Here is a 26,832-nt window from a genome sequence, read left to right as displayed (position 1 = left end):
GCTAAAGGCTACATAACAAGCAACAATGCCAGACAGGTGATATCTTCTTTTAAGTTGTTGGCCAAGGTGGCCACAGGGACTCCCAGATAGTAACCCAGCATAGATCTGGGGAAATGAACAGCAGACCCCAACCTTATCTAAAGAAATATTGACAACTGATTACTGCTAGATGAGGAACAGCTGACCCTCCTAAAACAGCAACCTCTAGATAGGCTGACTAGATTCATCAGAAGGGCAAGTAGTGGGGAATGGCTGGGGATGCCGACAACACAGCAGACAGTAGCAGGGATATCAGAGTATAAGGGCTCTCGTAGGGGGAGGGAGGCTATGGGAGGGTACTATCTGGGAAGTGGGTGTATAGTCGAATGAGATGGTTTGGGATGTTCTGCGTGTTATGCACACACACACAGACAAAAAAAATCAACAATTTTTTTTAAATGTATTATATTTGAGGAGGAAGCATGGAAACTTACATCATGCTAATTAGTAGAGGTGATAAAAAATACCATTGAAATCTGCCCAATGACTCTATAGACATACACAGGCACCAAGGATCCAAGTGCAACCAATTATGACTAGTAATAATCAGATACATAAGGATTAGAGATGCATGCTCCAACATCTCAGTGTTAGTAGCAAAAACAATAAGTCTGTCTGCAAGGAACAATATTTTCTAAAATGAAATGGAAGTCTTTTTTAAAGGTTAAAAACTCATCCAATTTTATGTCTTACAGGGCTTTTACTGGGTACTTTTTAATTTTTAAAAAATCATTTATTATTATTTTTAGATATATTTTATTTATTATTTTTATTTTATGTGTATGGGTGTATTGCCTGCATGTTTGTGAGTGCACACGTGTCGTGCAATGCCACGGAGGTCAGAAGAGGGCATCGGATTCCCCTTGGAACTGGAGTTAAGGGATAGTTCGTAGCCACCATTTGGGTGCTGGAAATCGAACCTGGGTTCTCTGCAAAAGCAGTCAGTGCTCTTAACCACTGAGCCATCTCCCCAGTGCCTATTTATTGTTTTTATTTTATGTGTATGAGTGTTTTGCCTGCAAGTATGCAAGAACACCTGTGTCATGCAATGCCCAAGGAGGTCAGAAGAGGGCATCAGATCCCCTGGAACTAGAGTTGCTGAGGGTTGTTAGCTGTAACCCTAGTGCTGGGAACCAAACCGTGGTCCTCTGCAAGAGCATCCAGTGTTCTTAACTGCTGAGTTGTATCTGCAGCCCTGTAGCTACTAAATTTTTCAGCTGTTGCATTTAGCCGTTTTCTTTATTTCCCCCTTTATTTATGAAGGCCATTCACGTCTTTCTTAGCAGCAGCTTACTATGCTGTATTAACAGTTCTGTAAGCTGTCATTATTACCCAATACGGAGTAACTGCTGTTTAAAGCATTTAGATGTTAGACATAACACGCATATTTAAATAACCAATTCTGTTATCACCTGTGTGACCTCTGGCTTCCTTTTAATAGTTTTTAGAACAGATTTTCAGTACCACCTTACATTGCTGTGTCGTGTAAATCATGAGTGTGAGCCCCACCTGACCAACTGCCATGCAGCCAGTACGCAGCAGTGTCTGGCCACTGTGACCAGCTGCTGTTTATCACTTTACCTGTCACCTGGGGCTCATAAGTGCAGCCCTCAGCAAAAACGCTAAGCACCAGTCTGGTGTATCATAGATACATAGATTCTCAATAATGTACCACATTTGTCTCCAGAAAAATCCTAAGAGGCCCCTGGCAAGTCAGACGATACAAGGACCCCATTAATCACCCCTCTTCTCCTGACACTTGTTTGGAAGAACAGAGAAGTGGAGAGTTGCAGAGTAGTTGGCCCATGGCCCAGAGCATTTCCAGCACACCTCATCCCATCAGCATCTCTGGCCTGGGCGGATTTGAGGCAAACTCTGCTCCTCCAATCGGGAGTGCAGAGGGCAGCTCTGACATAGTGCAGCCTGAAGATGCACTTAGTTTGGCCTTTCAGTCATTTGAAATTGTGAGAGTTTCTATAAAAAATCGGTTTACCATCTTTTCTCAAAACCTAGGCTGCTACTGAACAGCAGCTGCCCCTTTTCTAAGAGTGCCCCCCAGCTTTGGGCATGCCTTTGGCCTCCCTCCTGGTGGGATTACATCTCCTCCAATTCACTGTCTCTATCATTTCTATTAACTCTCTATTCATGTCCTTGAAAGCACCTGCCTCTGGGCAGGAAAGCCTAGGCTGCCTAGGGGCATCTTCATGTGTGGTCACCAGACTTGGCCTCCCTGTAAAGTCTGCCCTAAATCCAGCATCATCCCCTGGTGGTCCTTCATCCTTGTTTGTAACCACAAAGCATTGGCCTATTCTCAAATATCTGCTTTTCAAAAAAAGATATTTGAATGTATGCATATGTCAGTTTTGTAAGGGAAGGATTTGGGCTCACCTTTGTTCTGTTAGTGGAGATTTCTTTGCTCCTTTAGACAGCCTCATAGAATGGCCACAGACAAGGTGGGAAGCTAAAATAAGCCTTCTGCATACATGCAGAAAGGCACCTCCAGCCTGATGCCCTGAGACACTAACTCTAGACACCAGAAAGAAGTCACACATTACCCTGGCTAAAGCTAGCTTCCTGTCGCCTCCATTCTTCCTTCTCCCTATCTGTCACAGGGGGAATGACTCAGCCAGCCGTGCCATTGGGAAGCTCTGTTTCGTTCCTCACTTGGCTCCACATTATCTAGACAGGATAGAAAGGAGGCAGGCCAGATGTCCATGGAGCAGATGTATTTCCTTCCTTGCTTATGGAGCAGTTGAACATGGGCATCGAGAAACCCTTCAGTTAGGGGACTGGGAAGCTTTGTCCCTGTCCCAGCCACGTTCCAGTCAGAGGACCAGGCAAACTGTTGGCTTGGAGCAACCCAGTGTGCTTCCCCACATCCCCTTTGCTTCAGCCTCTCCTGCAACATAAGTGCATTTCCCTCTTCAATTCTGTGCCTAACCCTCTATGGTTCCACAGACTTCGCAAGCGTCTCCCACTAATTCAATGGCCTGCAGGAGTCACGAAATTAAAGCCTAACAAGCAAGGAGAGAGAAATCGGTGTCCGACAGTTCTACCCAAAGTGGGCACACAGGTCCAATGTTGCCAACTCTGATTTTTCATGAGAAGCCAGAAAACCATTCTGTATTTACAAAACATCCTACATTGAAAAATCTGGCAACATTGGACAAACTAAAGAAAACGCATCCATGCATGGCATTTGGACTAGGAGCTTCTAATTCGCAGGGCCGGGCTGAACAAAGACTACACGGTCCTTCCCTCTGGAATATGATTTTAGGGATAGTTTTCCTGATAGTTGTTAACTAAATAATGTGACCATATCAGAGCTTACCATTACAAGTAGCCATTTTTCACAATACAGCATTTCATACCAGTGATTTCTGTAGGTTTCCTAGGTAACAGCTAGGTTCCTGTCTCCCCTATTTAATATATAGCCTGGTCCCAGGAGTCATTCCCTCTCCTCCCCACAGGGCCCCCACCCCAGTGAGAGAGGCTGGACTGAAAAGGCCTGGTTTATAAGCAATGCTGTTTGTTGACTTCAGATAAGTCCTTTTTGCGTAAAGCAAGTGTGGAACTCTTAGGCTAAAGATGCTCTGGGAGATGAATTCAAAGTCAGCTCCCAGGAGGCTGAAGAGGAGGATCATCAGTTCAAAGGCCATCTCAGGCTATAGATTGAGGCCTTGTTTCAAAAAAAGGAAACAATAAGGGGGGGAGATTTTTTCTATTTCATCTTACCTTTGGTAAACTGTCAATCTGCTACTGTGATTACATGCCAAAATGTCAACAATGTTGGGGTCTGGATGACTACTGGAAGAAAATATTCCTAATGTACTTACAGATACACTAAAAAGCAAAATGCTAGGGTAAAGTCATGTGGACTTGGAGAGCAATTCTAACACAGAGCTGCTGAACACTTAGAGCACTGAAAAGCATTATTGAAATATTATGCAATTATTTTTATAAGAATCAGCATTGATTCAGCAGACATTTATTAAATGTTTGCTCTGAATAGAGTCCTATGGCATCCCTGTTGGAGAATAGACAGTTTGTGCTCTCCATGCACAGTTACCCATCAATAATGTCACACAAACTTGTGTTTTATATATTTATTTGCTTAGCTTATACATATTTACTCGTGCTAGAAAGTATTCTGGTCACTTTGTAAGCATTAACTTATTTGATCCTGGAAACACCCTTAGAGGAGAAGTGATATTATGATCTGTACCATATATATATATATCCATATATATGAGATATGTATATATATACATATATATATATATCCTCATGGATAAAGATGAGGAAATAACACATATATCTAAGTGACTTGTTAACATCACACTGATAGTAAGTGCCAGAATTTGAACCCAGAATGCCTGGCTCCAAAGTCTACAATTGTAGCCACCATATCAGCCTTGTTATAAAACAAACAATCCCCAAAGTTCATGACATGAAACAGAAACTGATTATTATTGTTTTCAGCAGTGCAGTTCTGATGCTTTGGACCAGGCTGAGCCCAGCTTAGCTGTGTTACCCAGGTGTGTGCCTTAGGGCTGCCTGGCCCAAGATATCCTAACAGGATGGCCCAGCTATCCTTCCATGTGGCTTCTCATCCCCAGTGCTGTAGCCAAGGTCTGCAAATGAGAAGAGAAATTCATGTGTTTGTGTTATCCTTTCCTTGGATTAACTTTGTTATTCTCCACTGATGAAAGCGCTTCACCCAGTCAGGTCCAGAGGCCGTGTAGGAGGGCACTGCCGAAGGGCATGGGCTAGTTGGAATGGAAAGCAGGCCTTCAATGCCATTACCCTACCACATTATGATTCAACACTGCTGCATTTATCTTCCTTTCCAGACACTTTCAAAGTTGGTATTTCAGACTCCAAATGAATTGTGAAAATGTTATAACATGTTACTGTGTTGGTATAGGAAGGTAATAAACAAACAATATGAAAAATAAAAGAATAATTATGATTTTAGGCTGATCCTGGGGAAACACCATCAGAGACTCCAAGTGAAGCCAGGACTACTCCAGCAGAAAATGGAGTGAATCACACCACATCCTTGACACCCAAGCCACCTTCCCAGGCTCAGCACAGTCAACCAGCTCCAGGTAAACAGTGGAGAAAGAGCTAGCTACTCATCAGGGAGCCAACCTTCAATTTGAATGTGCCTCTGTAGAAGGCCATGACTTTGAAGGAGAAAAGTATAGACTTGTGTGACATTGATGAAGTGGATGAATGAATGGATGGATGGATGGATAATGGATGGATGGATGGATGGATGGATGGATGGATGGATGGATAATGGATGGATGGATGGATGGATGGACGGACGGATGGATGGATGCCACGAGGCCTTGCAGATGCTCATCTGGCTATGCAGGGCGTGGTGAGGTATTTATCATGGAAGAATATGATACTTAGGAGAACAAATCCTATTCCACTTGTATCAAACATGCATGAACTGATACTCTGATGTAAAGAAAGTTGATGAAATCTAATGATTAATCACAAACAAGAAACAATATTTTCAAATGCATACATTATTTACCACATGAAAAACATTTGCAGTGCTTCTGAACTATAATTCATATTTATATAAATAGAGTTTATTGTTTCTGGGAATAAAAGAGAATTTAGCATTTGATTTTTCAGTTATATTTTAGAATAATTTGACCTACAGGAAACTTTTTTTTTGTTGGCCTTTTTTGAGACAGGGTCTCCCTGTAGCCCTAGCTGACCTGGAACTCTCTATAATAAAGACCAGGCTGGCCTAGATCTCACAGTAAAGGAATGCACCACCACACCCAGCAGGAGACATTTTTTGAATGGTACAGAGCGTCTGACACACATTTCCTCTTCCCTTAATGTTACCAAGATAATGGCGAGCATTTCAAAACAAGGAAATTACCATTGGTGCGATAGCTTGAACTGAACAGCAAGCCTTGTACGAACTTCTGCTTTCCAGTAATATCTCTTTTTTTGCAGATTCCTACTCAGGGCCCCACACTGCACTTGCTTGCCATGTCCCTGTGGTCTCCTGTTCTCTATGATAGTCCCTAAGTCTTGCTCATTTCTCTTAGCCTTGATGTTCTTGAGGAATTCCGGTCAGTTATTTTTCAGACTGTCACTTTGGGTTGCCTCAATGTTTTCTCATGATCAGATTGAGGTTCTGCATGTTTTAATGCTGTGCCCCTCTTGGAGCAACTTATCGGGGGCGGTGGTGCTGACGTCCCATCCCTGGTGATACAGGATCCCTCAGTAAAAGTGGTTTCCCTCTGAAAATGTTGATTCCTCCCTCTTAGATGTGTTGGGGGAGGTAATTTGAGGATACATGAATACCCCGCTTCTCCTTAAACTGTTCTATTGACATTGGCATCCATGAGTGGTTCTTGCCTGCAAAAGTTAGTACTGCCTCCTGGCCTGCATTCAATTTTTAAAAGGCCATGCACCTTTCCTGATTTTGCCAAAAGGTGTCAGTAGCTCTCCCTAAATTGAATTTTTCACTTAGGTCCAAGCAGAGGGAGTCTTTTCTCTCCCCATATATGAAGAATACTGACAGTTTTATGTCAAAGTAGGACTGTATCTCTGTTACAATTTAAAATAGCTTTTAGAATAATTGTGTTTTAAATAGCTTTCTCCCATAATTATTCATTCTTTCTAATGAGACTTAGAATCAAGGTAAAGAGATTTAGATTTAAGTTAAAGAGTCTTAGCATCAAGGGGCAAACTTTTTTTTTTATCCGTACTGGAGATGAAACTCAGGCAAGCTCTCAACCACTGAGCTACACACCCCCGAACCTCAACATTCTTTTAAAAAATGGAATGAAAATTTAAAAGTCAAAGAAGTCTACTTCTTCTACATTTTTGTTGTTGCAGGTTCTGTGAAGGCACCTGCCAAAACAGAAGACCTTATCCAGAGTGTCTTGACAGGTGAGTGCTACCCTTTACCCTCCATGGAACTTGGCAGCTGACATTACACAGATGTAGAGGAGAGATCTCCACTTCTCTCTGGAAACTAACATCATTAATACTTCTCCTTTATAAAAGTCTGTAGACATCACAGAGACATAACCAGAGTTGACAGGCAGGACCCACTGGCTAAAAACAATGGTTGCTGAAGACAGCTACTTCAGAATGAAAGAATGGCTTCTTTCAGTGATCAGGAATGCATACTTTCCTAAAGTACTAATAGTAAAATATATTTTGAATATGCATACTATGGCCTATTTGTGATCACGAAATGCACAATATTCACGAAGTGTAATACAGTTTAGGATCAAATTTAGTTAGTTAGATCAAGTACTGAACTGAAATTGATAAAAGCTTTCTTCAAAACAATTAGCACCTAATCATGTAATGGAATCTTTAAAATGTTTAAATATTTGGCCCAAGCCAGAATAGGAATGTACACATACATTCACCAAAAGCAAAACCACTAGTAAGAACTAGTAAAACCACTAGTAAGATATCAAAGACCCAAGTGCCCACCAGCAGTAAGGCAGACAAATTGTGAAACAGTCACAGGATAGGGTGAGGAGCAACTATGAGAAGAGACAGGAATCACACACAACAGCATGGGTAAAACTCACAAGCACAGTGCTGAGAAAAAGAAGTGGGACACAAAAGCATGACTTCATATGCATGGCATGCAAAGCCGGGCAAAATTAACTCGAGCCATTGGAAGCCCAGGTTTGGATTATGCCTGTTAGAGGAACCAGAATGTATCTGGGGTGATAGCAGTATTGTTATTTTTACCTGTGTGATTGTCAGTGAAACATGCTAACCTTGCAAAAATGTGCAGGGCTGATTATTCATGATATATGCATTTTATGCGCACATATTTCATCAAAAATGCACATATCATGCATAGAAAAGTTATGTGCAGATCTTAGTATAAGTAAACAAAACTGGGGCTGGAGAGATGGCTCCACGTTAAGAACACCGGTTGTTCTTGCAGAAGACCTGGGTTTGAATCCCAGCATCCACATGGCAGCTAACAACTGTCCATAACTCCAGTTCCAGGGGATCCGACAACCTCTTCTGTCCTCCACGGGTGTTGCACGACATGGGTGCACTTACCTACATGCAGGCATAAAACTCATACACATAAAACAAAAATATTTTAAAAAAAGAAAACAAAACATGTTTTAAAAGAGTCTCCATGACATTGATGCAGAAGCAAAGAAGTTGAAGTGCCCAGTGTTTTTTAAAGTTGTAAACAGGAGCTGAAGAAGTGACTCAGCTGCTCTTTCAGAGGATCCAGAGGATCCAGGTTCAGTTCCCAGCACCTACATAGTGGCTAACAATCAACCATAACTCCAGTTCCAGGGGATCCAACACCCTCTTCTGGCCTCTGCAGGCATTGCACAACACATAGTGCACTTGCATACCTGCAGGCAAAACACTCATATACATAAACTAAAAATAAATCAATAAAGATAAAATATGCAAATATATAAAAAAGGTAGTGGGTTCTGTACCACCATCTTGACTGTGGCTACCTCTGAGTAGACTATCCATTAATGATATTGTATCACTGTATAAATGGGCATCACTTATATTTCAGGATATTTTGAGGGACAGAATTTTGCCTGAGAATTTTTCAAAAGCAGTGTCTTAGAGTATTTTTATTATAGGCTGGAGTGCAGGGAGCCCCATTCTAAGCTGCCCATAGCTGATGTGCTATAAGCCATTTCTTTTAAAAAGTAGGATGGAATTGCTTACCAAAGGTACAGCCGTTCCTTAGGATCATAAATTCTTAATGTAATCACTTATTATGCAACCGTAATGAGTTAGTTTGAGCCTGAGGGAAACCATTAAATAAGTGTATCTAGCACGCTTCTCCGCAACTTCTTTCTCCAAAAAGAACAATTGGATGTCAGGAGAACAGACACATGATAAAGGAAGGAAGTGCATTTCAATGGCTTAAAGACCTTGCTATTTAGGAACATGAATTGCATTCCAGTTTCATCATTTAGTCTGCAGACATTTCATTTTCTATGAAATGGTCTATTGTGATTCATACATACATTATCTCTGAATCTCTTGACAGTTCTAAATATTATGGTAACATTTTTTGTTCCCAGAAACACAAAGTTCAGAATGGAAACACGTGACCTCCGACTTAATCTGGGTCCACATACATGCTAATTCCCTGAAGGTGAGACACCACAAGTTGAGGCACCCCACTATTCCTGCACCACTGAGGAAAGCGTTAGGAAGCTCCAACACCCCACTGACTGTGAGATGCATCTTGATTTCAGAAATGTGAATGCATTTTTAAAATGCATGTTCTAAAACTGATGAAACATGTCCATGAAATGCAGAATGACTTAAGGTCAGGCTCTGTCACATTACACATTTTCTCAACAGTGCCTGAAACATCGTGGAGTCACGTGGGTTGCCATTAGCCCTTCTGGTGCCTTTGTCCAAATTGATTAAAGGACTTTTTCCTGTGACACCTAACTGCGGTGTCCACTGAAGTAGACGGGCAAATCTATGCTGTCCCACCTGTGAATGGGACCCCTGAGAGATCTGAATCTTTGTGGTTATCTTCTAAGTCTCTACAGGCACGATGCCAAAAAGTATTAAACACTTCCCAGGAATTCTTTTACTTCATCATCTGAACAGCCCTGTAAAGTAGTAGACATATCCTAATCTTTAAAGGGATGAACTGGCCTCACCCATTTTCCTTCTGCATCTGGTGCACCCTATTTCCAGAAGGTTCGAGGCTTGACTTCTGAAGTTCACAGCTCTCTTTTTCTTTTCACAATTGCCTTTTGTCAAAAAGGAGATTCTCGGGGCTACAGAGATGGCTCGACAGTTAAAAGCACTGGTTGCTCTTGTGGAGGACCCAGGTTCGATTCTCAGCACCCACATGGAGGCTAACTCTCTGTAACTCCATTCCAGGGGCTCCAACACCCTCTTCTGACTTCCGAGGGCATTGCATGACACAAGTGCACATACATACACGCAGGCAATACACTCATGTAAAATAAAAATAACAAATAAATTTTGTTTTTTTAAAAAAGGAGATTCTTTCTAGAAAGTTGTACCTCCTCCCACTGATTGTCCCAATTGCAAAAAGCTGGCTTCTTCCTTCATAAAGAGACCATCCATGAGGTAGAGTGCACATTCAGGGCTCCCCTGGGATTAGGTGGAAGCCAGACTCCAACTGCCATGCACCTTGCTCAGCTGTTGCTTTGCAGGTCTCCCTCCCTCTCTTCTCCCTCCTTTCCTCCCTTCCTCCCTCCTCTACCCTAAGGGGCTCACAGCAAGTCACAGGCACCGGGATCCCTATCCTGGGGAATCCAAACTTAAAAATACAAATGAAGAAACAGGGCCTCTGCAAGATTTGGTAGCGCAGTCATGAACTGGCAATCAGAGGAGACAGGGCAGGTGGCTGTGTCTGACATCCAAGCTCTGCCCTCGAGCTGTGCTTGGCTGTGGTTAGACAGACTGCTCACTGGACAGGCTGCTGCCCTCCTTCTTCTGGACTCTGTCTTCCCCTCCCTTCAGCCCTTCCGCTCATTTGTTGCAGAAGTGGAAGCGCAGACTATTGAAGAGCTCAAGCAACAGAAATCGTTTGTGAAACTTCAAAAGAAGCATTACAAAGAAATGAAAGACCTGGTTAAGAGACACCACAAGAAAACCACCGACCTGATCAAGGAGCACACTGCGAAGTACAACGAGATTCAGAATGACTACTTGAGAAGAAGGGCAGCCTTGGAAAAGTCTGCCAAAAAGGACAGCAAGAAAAAGTGAGTTGAATGAGTCGCTGGTTTTATACCACAGAGGAAGAGCCACTGCCATGGATGGTCGATGTTTTATGATGTATTGTGTCATGTCTTGAACCTGTGCCATCACAGGAAGGAAAGTCACACCCCTGATCCATCTCTCCTGCTCTCCAGTCATCTCAGTTCGCAATCATGAGCTGAACTTAATTTTTCCTCTTTGTTACTCCCTCCCTCCCTCCCTCTCTCCCTCCCTTCCTTCCTTTTTCTTTTCATTCTAAGACAAAATCTTGTCAAGCTGCCCAGGCTAGACTTGAACTGCCAGGTGCAAACACTCCTCCTTCTCTGATTCCAGGACAGTTGGGGCTGCAGGCTTTAATTTCTTTACTTGAACAAACTCTGAAATAGATACACAGTTAGTGCTGCCTGAAATCTGTCCCTTGACCCTAATATCAGGTTGCTAATGCCCCTCCTCCATATAGCAGCTGCCAGCAAGGCAGGCATAAAATTGTGCCTTTCCTAGAACCTAATTGAAGAGACAACTTACCTTGAGAAAGAGCAAGTCTCAACTTTCTTTTGATGCTGTATCTGAAACCCATTATATCCTATACAAGTGATACCCACACCAGGGCCTGGGGCTCTCACAGCCCCATGTAACTCAGAGCGTGATGGAGGAAAGCATTGTGTGGGGACACAGTCATTCAGCTAACATTATTAGATGTCACTTGTGCCCTGGGAGCACAGCAATGAGCACCCTCACATAGGTGTCAGGGTAACCAGAGGAGGCCCAACAACCACAAAACCACAACATAGTTTCAGATTGCTGTAAAGACTATCAAAGGAAGGAAGAGGGACACACTAGAGAATGACCAGGGCAAGCAAGCCTCCCTCTTTGTGTCTGTTTGTTGGTTTGTTTTCAGTGCTAGGAGTGGAGCCTAGGGATTTGCACATACTAGCCTAGTGCCTTAGCTACAACTTTACTAGGCTGCATGGTTTTGTAAACAGTCTCATCATGTAGTTTGGAATGATCATGAATTCATGATTCTCCTGCCTTAATATCCAAATACTGAGTTTATAGCATGTGTCATAACTTATCAGCTGGGAGAGCCATTGAAATGTCAGTATAGAATGAGGTGATTCGTAAGTAACATATAAAGAATGACCAGAGAAGGTTCCAGAACAAGTGCATAGTTCCTGACACAGGAAAAAATGGACTTGCTTTAGCAATAGTGGGTAAGACCTAGTAACCAGGTAAAGTGACATAAGATGAAGCCTGACGTTCAAGAGAGTCATTTCACCAGGGTCTTTAGAGCCAAAGCAACTGACAATTCAGAATTTATATAAGTAAATAAGAATCCACTGAAGAAAAACAATTGAATTGTTTTAGTCTAGTATTCTCAGAAAATATTCCTAGCTGCTATGTGGAAGGTGGATCTTTATGCTGGGCTTTTCAAATGGACACAAGACATGGGCAGGTTCTGGTTCGAGAGATCTGAGTCAGAGTGGGAGCACTAGGTGATGCTGAGACTCTGGTTCCCAGATGGCACTCTGGCAGGCCTGAGGACGCAGGGCTGGAGCAAGAAGACTGTCAAGCAGACTCCTGAGTGCAGCTGAGTGATGGAGACTTGGCCTAGGAAGAGGGTGGCGGAAACGGAAGAAGGCGATGGGTTCTTGTGTTGTTGTTTCCAGTGAGATTAGGATGTGGACTGGAAACCTAGAGGAGAGGAAACACCACCTTCATGGCTCTGTAATTGCCAGGTGTCCTTATGGATAATAAAGTGTATGTGGTCACCGCAACAACATCTGTTCAAGGTACTCCACTGCCTGGCTAGAGCAGCGTGGCTCAGAGTTCAGCCTGTGGGAGACCCCGACCTTGGGCCTCCACTCCGTGTCTGACTCGGGCCTGTGGTAGAGCCTTCGCAGTTTTGACAAGCCCCAGGGTTTGTCGATGGGTCTGGTCCATAGACCTGTTCTTGGTAAGCTTTGGTCTAGAACTCCTCAAGGGCATCCCAAAAACTACAAGGCAGCATAAAGGCCTTCCTTGGTTGAAGCCTTCCTGCCTCCTGAATCTCTTTCCCCAGCCACATCAGAACCTCTAGCCCCTGCTTAGATCCCTCCATGATGAGAAGGGGACATGTGGATTCCCCAGGCTCATGGGCCCTTCCTCATGAAGATGATAGGTTTATCTCTAGACCTCCGCAGACGCCTGCTACCAAGCCTCAGAATCTCTCCTGACCACAAATTCCATGTGGATCTCAGAATGGTGTTTGCTCTCAGAAATCCACGGTAGGTTGCTCATAGAATGCCCTGTGCTTTGTGGACACGGCCACTGGCTGATCACACTGGGAGCTTTTGCCTCCTGGTGAAGGGCTGTTCCAGTCCTGGAGGAGCTCCTCTGTTGAGTGTCAAGGATGTGCTAGGCAGATGTGCTGTGATTGCTGTACAAGGTACCAAAAAGTGCAGGTTTAAAATAGCACAAATTCATTGGCTCACAGTTCCAGAATGTAGGAGCCCGAAATTGAAGTGCGAATAGAGCACCTGCTCTGAGAAGTGGGCTAAGAGTCCTAGAGTCACTTCCTGGTTTCTTGTAGCTTCTGGTGGTTGCAGATGATCCTCCATAGTCCTCACCCTGTAGATTCTTCAGTTCCAGTTCCATCTGCACTGTCACCTGGCATTCTTTGTGTGGGTGTACTGCTCCAAATTTGCTCTTTCTGCTAAGGATACCGGTCCCTAGGTTAGGGTCCATCCTTAGGCAACTATAACCTCTCATTACTATTACACTTGCAATAAATAGACTTCCAAAGAAAGTTATCAAATAAGCTGATATCTGGGAAGAGAATGATACCCAAAGGAATGTTATCCAACCCAGAACCCGGGCTAAGCACTTACATACCCTGTTCTGTGCATTTCTTACAGCAGCACTGTGAAGTATATGCAGACATCCTCCACAGTGGACAAACAAGGATCTGAAGCCCCCTCAATTCGTGTCCCAGCCAGGGAAATGCATAGCACAGAGGCCGCAGTTACCACAAAGCCACAGCATGGTGCCCACCTACCAGCCGTGTTCTGTGATGTAGGGGCTCTAGAGCCTGCATGTCTACTGACATGTAACTGTTTCCAGAAGTGGTCCCCATAGCCCTACAATGGATTTAGAAACTTACAACTGCTTCGCTGTATATCTCCATACCATGAATGCATGCTTGAAATAGCAATGACCAAATAAGATTATTCATCAACTATTCCAAATGTTATCAGATCACCTTTCTAAGTTGAGGTTTGTACATTTTCTTGGAGCATTCTCTGCAGGCCTGCAGTATGAACTTGTTGGTGTTACATAGTATTTTGCAACATGAAGCTTTCTAATTAATGGGGTTAATTTTAATGCAAAAATATTTTCCTTAATGTTTAATAATTAGGGAAATAATGAAATATAGTAATTAGTTTAAATTCTTCTTGGCTTAAACAATAGACATGTATTTGTTTACATTAACGGTGGCTGAATTCCAAGGTCAAGGTGCTGACTGATTTAACGTAATGATAAAGACCACTGACCTGAGTGCAGATAACTGCCTCTATCCATTTCTTCCTTGCAGTGAAGCAAAAAGGGAAAGGTCCCTGTATTAGTCACTTTTCTGTTACTGTGACAGAAACACCATGACCAAGGGAACTTATAAAAGGAAGAGTTTATTTAGCTTGCTGTTCCGAAAGGGCAAGAGCCCATCATGGTGGGGCAGCATGGCAGCAGAGGTGGCTGGAGGAGGAGCGGAAGCTAAGCTCTGACATCTTCAAGCAGGCACAGGAAGCAAGAGCATGACTAGAGATCTGGCAAAGCTTAAGAACTCTGTAAGCCCACATCCAGTGATGTGCTTCCTCCAGCACAGCCACATCTTCTAAGACCTCCCAAAACAGCGCCACCAACTGGTGACAAAATGCTCAAGTACTTGGAGCCTATGGGGGACATTCTCATCCAAACCACCACAGTCTCTCATCTCTCATTATACAAGGGCACTCTCCCATCACAGCATCCCCCCACCTTATGTCCTCATCTAAATCTAATTAGATCTCATAGACCCAAACTCCAAATACTACTATTTTGTGGGTTAGGGTTTCAATATGTGAATTTTAGGGTGACAAAATTCATTCCAGAGCATCTCCCTTCCTCTGTCTGAGTTCCTTTTCATTTATAGGGAATGGCAAAAGTCCAAAAAGACTGTGCACATAACTGTGCCTATAAATGTACCAACTCATCCAAATTGGAATTCATGTATTCTCTTCCCTGCCTGTTATAGTAGCTGAAATCTGTAGAATTCCGTCTGGGCCCAAATGTCCCAGTAACACACTAGACTGCATACTTTCTGGTCTGGTGGGAACCTTGCTATAGCAAGTGGTCTTTTCTCTTGTAACATTGACTTTGTCTGTCTATAGAATTATGAATGAGAGTATAAACATGCTGCACTATTCCTAACACTAAGCAGACCTCCCCCCTTAATGTCGTGTCTCCCCTGGAGCAAAAGCCAGGATTGGCCGATGCCTGCTCTTTCCATCTAGTCCCTTCCCACTGTCTCTTGAACCCGTTCTAAGCAGGGTTTCACAGATTACTTTAAATTCTTATTGTCCATTTAAGGCATAAGCAATTTTGGTCTCCCTTTAAAATATTTTCATTTTAGTTCTTAGGTATTTTGATTGATTTTTTTTTTAATGTGTTTGGGTGTGTCGTATGTAAATGTGCCTATGGGTGGTGCAGTGACTGCAGAGGTCAGAAGAGGGCTTCGGATCCCCTGAACTGGATTTATATACAGTTGTTAGCCACCATGTGGGTGCTGTGGACTGAACCCAGATCTTCTGGAAGAACAGCCAAGGCTCTTCACCACTGAGCCCTTTCTCCAGTCCCTCATTTTAGTTCTTTAATGAGCACTAACAGAACACTGTGGAAGGAACTGATGTAAAATCTCATAAACACCAGTTCACCCTGTTTAAAAAGTAAAGTGTCATTTATGGTGTTAAAATATATAGTATAGAAAATTTACAATTTTAAATCCGAAGTATCGCTTCATTCTAGTTCAATAGATTTGATTTTTGAGTATTATATAATATGCCAGTAGTGAGAGACATATTTTAAGTCACTTTAAATCATTGTTGAACATAAGTATTTAATTTGTACAGTTTAGCCATGAGAAGTATTCTTTTGTTTATTTGGTTGATTTTTTGAGATACAGTCTTGCCGTGAAGTTCAGACTGGCCCTGAACTCTTTTGGAAATACTGTCATTGGTTCTCATTAACATCTTTAAAGGGCTGAACTTGTAATGATTGTCATTGATAAATAAAGCCTCCCTCTCTAACTGAAAACGTTATAAGTTGCCCTTTAACTTTGAGTATGAAAACTACCTGTGTATGGGCCAAGAATAAAGTAGGCTGAGCTACATCCTTCCTTTCACATCCTTACTGAGTCATCGTCTCATGGAGAGAAAGACAGGATGCATGTTTCAGATTCATAGTGTAACATATGATGAAACGTGCTCACCATTAAAATGCAATACTTGATTTTTAAAAAGTAGCAAAATCACCTTTCCTTAGAGGTAGAACAGACTTAAAAGCCGTCAGGTGAAATTTGTCTCTTCTTTGAAGGGGGAGCTAAAGGCTAAAAGCATTAGCATTTGCCTGTAACTACACAGTCAGTGAAGGCAAAGTTTGTTCCTAAGAATTCTCCTTTAATGATTGATATATATATATATATATCAGTATATATATATTCGCTATTTTCTTTTACATCATATTCTTCAAATTCCTAATACAACATCAAAATAATGTCATGAGACATGTATATAGAAACCTTGAGAAAATAGAAACACGCATCATAGACACTTCTCCCTCACACATACATCATATCATAGACACCCCTCACATCATAGACAACCCACACACACACATCATAGGCACTTCCCTACACACATACGTATCACAGACAACCCCCCCACACACATCATAGGAACTCCCCATATTCACATCATAGACAACCCACATACACACATAATAGACATACATGTACATCATAGACACCCCACACACATACATATATACATACATCATAGAAACACAGCTTTAGGTAAGTTTCCTAGACCTATTGTACAAAAGCCACATGTGGCTAGTAGGTCCTTGACATGTGGTTCATTTGGGCTCAGTAAGAGAACTAAAATTCAGCCTCGGGCAAGACCCTGGGGTGGCTCCCCTGAACCAAGAAAAAAACTTATTTTGCAAAAATCAAGATGTCCTCCAATTGTGAAACATGCACCATATTTCTGTGACTTCTCTAAAAATGTAAAATACCTCATATCTTTTTGCTTCTCTTAATTGGTTAAACTTGCGCGCGCGCACACACACACACACACACACACACAATTTTGAGTCCAGGGCTCACCATATAGCTGAGATTGCATGCAAATTCATGATCCTCCTGAGTGTGGGGTTACAGGCATTTACCATCACACACAGCTTATATTTTTAAAAATTAATTATACTTTCTTCTTTTTGAAAAAATTTATTTTTTATGTGTATGAGCGTTTTGTCTACATATATACAAATGCACCTGTGCATGCAGTGTCCACAGAAGCCAGAGAGGGTGTCGGATCCCCCGGAACTGCAGTCACTGATGTTTGCTAGCCACCATTGGAAACGGAACGCAGGACCTCTACACAAACCTAGGTCCTCTGCAAGACCAGCTGGTGCACTTAACTGCTGAGCCAGCTCTCCAGCCCCCGACTTGCTTCTTTTCTCGGGTGGCTACTAAAAGTTTTAAATGACCTGCATGGAAAAATATCACATGTGTAGCTCACACTTTATTTCTGCTGGACAGTACCAATTCCGTTTCTATCCCTGAACAGAGGATTAGCCTCTTAGCCTCTGAGGAAAGGAAATATGGGTCAGATAATAATTCTCCTTATTTGATTAAAGAAATCTTACTTGCTCTTCCAAGGGAGAAAGATGCTTTTCCAGCATTAAGTTACCAAAGATTTATGTCCAGCAGCATTAGAGTCTCTTTGACCCTGTTTTTATGAAAGATGTAAAAGCATTATCATGTGATTCTTTTTCAGAATCTCCCTGAAAAAGCAAAATGTCCCTAAATGCCTAGTATGTGAAGATGTATCAGAAGTCAAGCCCCTGAGGCCTGGTTATATCTTTCTGTCTCCCATCCCCTGAATCCACAATCAAATCTTATAAATGTCTCAGAGCACTAATCAGGCATTGTGTTCATTACATCATTATTTTCACTCCACTGTCCATCATCTCCCCTGAGCATTCCACATAATCTGAAGAGCAGTTTACTCAGCCTCTGTCGAGACAAGGAGACATGAGACTCAGTGATATTCCTGGAAGCAGAGGATTTTCCCTGCTTCAGCTCCTAGAGGTATTTGTCCTCTAGCAGGTGCACTGCAGTACCCCGGGCTGTGTCCTCAGGCAAACTGAGTCCTCATGTGTGAACTGTGGGTAGTCCCCCCTAAGTGGTGGGTTGTTGTGAGTGTCTGTGGCATGTGTTGTGTAGTCAGCATCACCTATGCTGTGAAGGTTGGAGCTGATGGAAGAAACACCTTTATGTTCTGGCTACACTGACTTCTGCTATAAGAGATGATATATGACTCATGTTCACGACAAAGTAGAGACCCTTCTTAACACTACAATGCAAGTGCTGATGAGCCTTAAAAATTGTTTAATTTCATTTCGCACTGTGAATGTAGAAACATAAGAAAGGAATGGAAAAATTCTGCATCCCTTACTTGACAAAATAAGATCTTAACACCAACTTCAAAAAACCTGCCCTCTCCCAATGAGGCCACTAATGCTGGACTAATCCAAAGAAAAGTTGGTGGGATTGGTGGCAACTGATTCAAAGGCACTTATCTCCCTGTTCCATCTCACTGCCAGGGAGAAACACAGGGGCAGATCTGATATGCTGGATTAGAAATGGTGGTTTGGCTTTCTTTCTGAAGAGGGTTCCAGCACACCTGATGTCTGTCCCCTATCCCTAATGTTCCACCTCCATCTACTGTTTTCTACAAGTGGTAACACAGAATAGAAATTTATAAAGAATTCTATACCATACATTAGTGAGAACTGCTTTATTTCAACACTAATCCCAATCTTCTACCTATCTGTTTTGTTTTCTAAGAACAACACAGAGAAAGTCATCTTGCCTGGAATAAACACACAAATATTTTTAAATAAGCTAAATCTACCTCCTTTCTCTTGAAACAAAAGCATTTGAGGAAAGTGTAATTTGGGCAGTGATTGATCAGTTAAGTGAAACCCCAAAGAACCTTATTTTCATTACGTGTCCTTGCTATTAAAACTCAGATGCCAAGTAGGAGGGTAATCTACACATGACATCTACATATGTTTTCTATTTTCAATCCACATCACTCCAAGTGTGACTCAAGGCTCCCTCTCAGATTTCTCCCTCTAGTAAAGGTTTTGTAGGCAAATACAGACAGGAGCGGCATTATGTGTGCCACATTTAAATAAATTTTAAGGACAACTTTACAATCCTCCTGTCATTGCCTTTCTGAAAGAGGGACTATTGTTCCCATGGGTCCCACCATCTTCTCGGCTTTCCTTTCTGCTCCTGATTTGTCCCAGAGAAACACAGAATTAGTTCACTCCCTATAGTAAAGAGCTAAGCTTGTCCCTGGGGGTCTCACCCTCTCCCTCCAGTGGTTTATCAGTCTTTATTTCCAAGCCTAGTGACCCCTAGCCGATGAGCCCAAGAGCCTTCCAGGTACCTGTTACCACCTGCAGATTTCCTGAGTCAAGCTCTGTCTTTGCAGATCTGAACCCAGCAGCCCTGACCATGGTTCCTCCGCCATTGAGCAAGACCTTGCAGTGCTGGATGCAGAAATGACCCAGAAGTTAATCGACTTAAAGGACAAACAGCAGCAACAGTTGCTTAATCTTCGTCAAGAACAGTATTACAGTGAGAAGTACCAGAAGCGTGAGCATATTAAACTGGTGAGTGTGTGTGCGCGCGTGCATGCGCGTGCTGGAAAGCAAACGTCTGGTACTCTCAGGTCACTTTTGGCACAGGGAGAAGCAACTGGCTGCAGGCTGGGGAGCGGGAGGCTCCTCGGTCAGTGTCCAGCAGACTGTGTCATAAAATTGATTCTGTTTGCTGTGTTCCCCTCTGGTCCCCCAGGGAAGCTAAGTTTGGTTTCTACTTCCACTGATTTTTTAAAAATTTTTAATAGTTTTAGGGGATATTTGGGATTATACAAGGAAGTAAAAATGCCCTGTCTTTAACAAAATGAAGAATTTGCTACAATTTTTTCTTTTTCTACATCACTGTGCTTTTTAAAAACAAACAGAACAAAAACTCTACATAGCCCATTGGCCTGTTTTTCCTTCAGAATGTTGAGGTGCCCTATGAAATCAAGTATAGGCTTTTTGTTAATGATGAGTTTTACTCTCCAAAATGTTTTTTCATAGACTGTGAAATTCTTATATTGTTTTTGATGCCTTGATACTTCAGAATACCTAACATTTAATGACTTGCACAGTAAGTGAATTTAGTACTGAAATACTAAAACTTGAAAATAGGCTAATGCCAAAAACAAATTAATAAGCTTGTCAGAGATTAGTAATGTACTGAAGAAATGGGTTCACAGATTATTCGTTTCTTTGCTAAGAGTCTGTACATGGAAGAAAAGTCACTGTGTTTGAAGAGATTGCCTGTGGAACTGGATAAAAGCTTTGCCAAATATACATCTGACAAGGGATTAGAATCTACAGAAAACTGCAAAAATTAACCCCCCCCAAAACAAGTCATAAAATCAAAAACTGGGCAAACAAGTTGAGCAGACAGTTCTCAAAAGAAGAAATACAAATGACTAATAAATATTTGAAAAAGCTATTCAACATCTTGTGTCTAGTTGCTTCTGCCTAAGAAAGAAAAATCATTTTGTTGTAAAAGTTTAGAGGAGCTCTTACAAAAACATAAATACATGTCCAAATCAGCATGGCCCTTTCAGATCAAATGTAAGCAACCCTCTCAAAATGTTTGTGGATGTGGAGTCCAGGTAAATCCCAGTACCCTTGAACATACTTATGAAGGCCTTAGTTAAAAAGGCTAAGGCCCAGACTCCTCAAATTTGGAATCACACAGCTTTACAGGCATTTGTTTCCACAAATGACACTGACATTCTGGTTCTGACAGGAATACCAGACTTTCTTCTCCATTCTGTATGTAAGAACTGGAACTTGTTCTGCCTGGGGACTTTTGGCTAAAGGGTGCCTGAAAGTGACAGTTTTGTCTTTGGTGGAGTGTCTGAATGATGAGTGGGATGCCCAGGCTAAATCAGACAAACGCAAGTGTAATGAAAAAGCCATCAAGCCCTGGGTAAAAAAATTTGATGAGGCAAATTAAACAGCAGTTATTTCATTTCCCAACATTGCTTGGGGTTTAAAATACCAGTGTGCTTAGGTTAAAAGTTTTACAGTTCACGGTTTAAGAAACCATACCAGTAAATTACCAAACGTTCACTGAAAACAGTAATATTAGCACAACATTCTGATAGATGCTAAAGATAAAAATAAGTATAATACAGTCTCCATACACACTAAGAAGAGTGTTTAGCACAGAATTCTAATAAATGAAATAATTAAGGCATCAGTAAATTGATACAAAAGCAAAAATGTGACAATTTGCCTGATTCTGTAAATTGTTAAACATCAAGAAAATTGTTTTGAAGTCATTGTTTCTTTTAACACAGAAATAAATGCACACTAGTTTCCATAGACTACAGCTTCAGAGACTTTGAATCTGCCCAGATGAGGGTGTGACTCTTTAGGAATCTAAATTCAAATAGTTGCATCATGGTTATTCAGAACACAGGTTTGTTAAACATGCAGATGTCAGGTCCCATGCCAGACCTGCTCTCTGTCACCATTCACATTTGAATGGAGTCCCCAGGTGACTCGGTATACATTCAGGTTGAAGAGGCAAGGGTTTGAAGTCAATCAATTCTAATCTTTGCTCAAAATGAGTGCATTTTAGAGTCAACCTAAAATTTCTTTTAGTTACAATTGGAAACTGTGCTCCTCACAGCTTGGTCAGGGAGTTGAATGGATGGCATCTAACTACGTGCAGAGTCACAGTTCCTCTAAGGAAGTCACTGCTGAGGTTCCTGTCCATAGTCACAATAGAAGGAAATATTACTTTAGTTATAGATGTGTGAAAATAAACACAGAAGCTTCCCCACCCCACTCAAGCTCATGAGTCCCTGAAGCCCCCTTATGAATAGGGCCTGTTTACCTCAGGTAAAGACATTGAGACCTCAGAAGGACCACAGGGCTGGAGGTCTACTCCAGTTGCCAGTCTGTTCTTCACCAGTGCCATAGGGTGAACCTTGTGTTTTGTCTATATCACTTAGATGAGCTTTTACTTTTTTAGATTTATTTTTATTACATGTATATATGTATGTCTGTGTGAGCGTATGCATGTGTGCAGGAGTCGATGAAGGCCAGAAGAAGATAGCATATTCCTTAGAGATGGCATCATAGGCAGTTGTGAGCCATCTGACGTAGGTGCTAGAAACTGAACTCAAGTCCTCTGGAAGAGCAGGAAGTGTTCTTAACTGCCGAGCCATCCCTCCAGCCCAAATGCCTGGTGTTTTGCATTGCTTTGCTTTTACTTTTGTTTTGAGGCAGGGTCTTATTATGCAGCCCTGGTTGACCTAGAACTGTCTGTGTAGACCAGGCTGGCTTCAGACTCACAGAGATCCACCTGCCTCTGTCTCCCAAGTGCTGGGATTAAAGGTGTGTGCCACCATGCCTGAATGAGGTCTTACTTGTTAAAATGACTGGTAAGTGATGGAAATTGTTAGGAGTCCCATTGTATGATTCCCGGTAACTGTCAGTATATGACCTTAACATCACAATGAAGACCAAACACCCATAGCTGAATGATGGGGATTTTGTGTTTTTGTGATAGGACGGATTGGTTTGGCCTACCAAAGTGGGTTGGCCTACCACTTTGTATTCTTCTTCCTTTTTCTTTCAATGCTGGGAATTGAACCCAGGGCTTCACAAATGCTAGGCAAGCACACTGTAGCACTGAGCTATATCCTCAGCCCCTCCCATATGTTCTGACCATCCATGTCTCCCTTCACCTCAACTTTACTGGCCACTTTACACATCCCCCTGTTTGTCATACCAGCCATCATTCAGGGCCCCAAACCAACATTAGTATCTATTGACCTGAGCCCCCTAGCTCCCACCCTGCCAATCACAGGGTATCAAAAGGTTTGTTTCCAACTGAGCTCTCTGACTGAATACTCATTAGCTGTGAATGAGAAAGCAGGTGACGTGTGATGATGATGCAGAGGGTTAGGGTCAAATGCCCTTACTGTGGGACACTGCTGCTCACTGATAGCCGTGTGGCCACTCTGTGCTTCAGTATGCTCATCTGTGCAAAGGAGATAAGAGTAATTAGCAGGCCATGGGACTACAAGGAGTAATAAGAATATACTGCATGAAATACTGCCTTTAAGGAAAAAACCTTTATTTCTGTACAATCTATGAGCTGGCTAGGAAGCCTACACTTTAAATGCAAATGTGTGTTGTCATTATTGATGCAGTTTGCGGGAACTCACTGCCTTGTTTCTGATGGTTTGCACCGGCTCTGTGTGTTCCAGCTGGCGGGGAGACCCTTGAATCTACCGCCTCTGTGAACTCCCAGCTGAGGTTATGTGCCAGGAGTAATTGTAGGGTGGGAAGTCTCACTATTGTTTGCTGTGGTTCTGTGATCTGTCTTCCTCTCCATTCTGACTTTAGCACGGGATAATTTTTCTGGGAAAATTAAATAGTTTAACTTTTCATAAAATGTTGCAGTTTTTGCCAAACAAGAAACGACAAGAGATTTTAGTAGTGAAATAAGAAATGAAGTAATAATCAGGTGCGTCCTTCTTTGTCAATTTTCCTATCACCACCATAATGGAGTCAATTTTCACACACACACACACAGAGTCACTCATACACATGATACAAATCCATAATATATGTCAGCAATTTGTTGGTTTTATTTAGCCTTATGTTGTGGACAGGTTTTTGTTTTGTTTTGTTTTGTTTTTGTTTTTTGTTTTGGGTCTTTTTGAGATGGTCACACTGTAGCCCCAGCTGGCCTGGAACTCACTATGTAGACTAGGTTGGCCTTGAACTCACAGAGATCCACCTGCCTCTGCCTCTCTAGTACTAAGATCAAAGGTGTGAGCCACCACACCTGGCAGTGGACAGTTTTTATGCTTTTTAATGTTCAATGACTTCATATTATTTCATGATATAATATAGCTTAATTTATAGAGTTCCCTCCTGATGGAATTTTCGAGTTGCTTTCACCTCTTTTATTATTGATGTTATTACAGCAATGCTGTGGAGAACATTGGTCTAAAACTGCTGACAAAGAAGTTGCTTTCCCAAAAGGTCCTACCAGCATGGCCTGCCACCAGGGGTCTCATAGTTACACCTTTGCCACTAGGGGCTTATCATTGTTTTGTTTTGGTTTTCTGCCAGACCAAATTATTGGAAGTGGTCTTTATCTCAAATTGTATAGCTTTACTTATGAGCACGGGTGGGCATATTTCTACATGTGTATTGCCCATTTCTATTTCTTTTGTCTACAAACTGCCTATTCATATCCATACACACATATTTTATATATATATATATATATATATATATATATATAAAACCATTCATTCACCAGAAATTCTCTACTGTGGCTCACACAGTGATGGAAAGATCCAGTGTGGACCAGACCTCACTATGGTTCCTTCTCTCAGGAGTTTGCAGTGGTCAAGAGCTCTGGAATCCTCAGAATTTACTGGTTTATAACAGCCATTATTAGCTCATGGTTCTGTGTATTATCGATTTGGATTTGACATGACTGTATATTCTTCTTAGTTGGCCTCACGCACGGATCTTTGTCTCAACTGCCAACCATCTAGGTTCTGCTTCTAGAGGTTGGTTGATTGTCACCTGAGTCAGGTGATGGTCAGCATTCCAGATGGGCTGCTGAATGAAGTTGTTCAAATAGCAACTAGAAAGTATTCCAGTTGAGAGCAAGTGGACACATGCAAGGTCTCAGGATGAGACCTCTTTGAGTATCTATATCCCCATTTCTAAAACAAAAGATTATTTAATAATCCTCAGACAGTCTCCCTCATAAATGTAAAGGTGACTCATCTCCCAGAAATACTAAAACACTAATGACAAAGCTTAGCTTAAAACAATGGATTTTTCAATTTGTTTTTTCTTTCTTTTTTCACACAATATCTATTGCCTTAATATACTTTTAATGGTCCTAATGATTGTTTAGGAAAGATTATTAGAAAAAGTCAGCAAACGGTACCAAACCCAAAGGCAAATCAAAGAATACCTTTGATATGTGTCAACATGAAGTGGCATAGGGAGGGGCTGGAGAGATGGCTCAGTGGTTAAGAGCACTGACTGCTCTTGCAGAGGACCTGGGTTCAATTCCCAGCACCCACATGGCAAGCTATGAATCATCCTTAACTCCAGTTCCAGGGAAATCCAAAGCCCTCTTCTGACCTCTGTGGCATTGCATGACATGGGTGCACTCACATACATGCAAGCAAAACACTCATACACATTAAAAATATAATGGAAGAGATTCTGCTATAAGGAAAATTCCAAAATAGAATCCACATTCCCAGCCATTTAGCTTGTGCCCCTTGGAACTGTGGGAATGACTGCATCTCATCTGGCAAATGAGGATACTGAAATAATATATTTTGTATTTAGAAGTGACTGATATGATGGCCGTCTCCACAGGCATCTCTTTTGGGCCTGCCTTCTGAAAGGACTGTAGAGCCCATGATTTACCAACAAGTTGCAAACAAGACAGATCTTATCTTCGTCAGTCAGTTGCCCACAGCTAATTATTTGAAAACTTCTATTTGGAATAATAGTTACTTCCCTGTATCCAAAGGGCAAGTAGGATTTATTTAATTCATTCTGAAAATGGTCTTTAAGGCTTTCAGAATCACAAAGGCCCAGAGAGTTGCAATGACACAACCTATCATCAGTTATCTAGACTGAAAAACACCTAGTTTACACTTCCCTGCATCAAACTTACTGATATGAATTTTTGGATTTGTATTTAAGTGTGAGTGTCTTGCCTGCATGTAGTTGTATTCATGTCATGCAATGCCCACAGAGACCACAAGAGGGCATCAGATCTCTGGGAACTTGAGTTACAGATGGTTGTTAGCCACCATGTGGGTGCTGAGAACTGAACCCAGGTCCTCTGTGTTAAGCAGCCAATGCTCTTAACTGCTGAGCTCTCTCTCCAGCCTCAGATTTACTGATTTGTAAAACTGTTTCAACATATTTTAAGCTGATGGCCTCATAAGAGAATATCACATATCATTCAAGGATGTATGCTATACTGCTGAATCTATACTCCCAGAAAGCTAAAAGGATAACAATGACCATGGCATAATTTAGTGGTGAAAAATATTTTTAAATTCTAGAGGTTCATTAGATGAAACTTTTTACAATGAGTCTTAGCCATGTTTTAATTTCATTATTTTTTCCTTCCCAAGGATGAAAAAAATAATCTAACGATCATCTAAATATTAAGGTTCAGGGCAGAGGGTCTAGTTCAGTGGTAAAGCACTTGCCTGGCATGCATGGTGTATTAGTCAGAGTTCTCTAAAGAAACAGAACTAGTAGAATGACTATATATGTATAGAGATTTATCAGCTTAGCTCACAGGATAGAATCCGAGTAGTCCAACAATGGCTGCACCACACTGGAGAGGCTGAGAATCTGTAGTCGCTCAGTCCACGAGGCTGGATGGCTCAGTAGTCCCAATTTGGTGCTGAAGGTCTGACAAATTCCAAAATATCAGCTAGTCTTCAGTCTATAGCAGCAAGACGAACTCACATGTGAGAGAGAAGGCAAGCAGCAAGAAGCTTGGCGTTCTCCTCTGCCTAGGCCTTTTATACTGGTTTCCATCAGAAGGTAACACCCACATTTAGGGTGTGTCTTCCA

The 26,832-nt window shown here is 41.9% G+C and overlaps 1 protein-coding gene across 4 annotated transcripts in view; it reads left to right on the top strand.

The window, feature by feature from the left end:
• Plcb1 (phospholipase C beta 1) overlaps positions 1 to 26,832 on the top strand; it is an 803,221-nt gene that overhangs the window by 661,910 nt on the left and 114,479 nt on the right. For all 4 annotated transcript variants that reach the window (XM_029564145.1, XM_017798487.2, XM_008834353.2 and 1 more), the window contains 4 exons: positions 5,018 to 5,150; positions 6,919 to 6,972; positions 10,583 to 10,802; positions 19,593 to 19,773. In XM_029564145.1, the coding sequence (XP_029420005.1) occupies positions 5,018 to 5,150; positions 6,919 to 6,972; positions 10,583 to 10,802; positions 19,593 to 19,773 (588 nt within the window). The remainder of the gene's footprint in view (positions 1 to 5,017; positions 5,151 to 6,918; positions 6,973 to 10,582; positions 10,803 to 19,592; positions 19,774 to 26,832) is intronic.

Source organism: Nannospalax galili, unplaced genomic scaffold (assembly GCF_000622305.1).
Source record: "Nannospalax galili isolate Female #2095 unplaced genomic scaffold, S.galili_v1.0 scaffold1477, whole genome shotgun sequence".
NCBI classification, from domain to species: Eukaryota; Metazoa; Chordata; class Mammalia; order Rodentia; family Spalacidae; genus Nannospalax; species Nannospalax galili.
The sequence above is the reverse complement of the archived record's forward strand: the minus strand, read 5'-3'. Positions and strand labels throughout refer to the sequence as shown.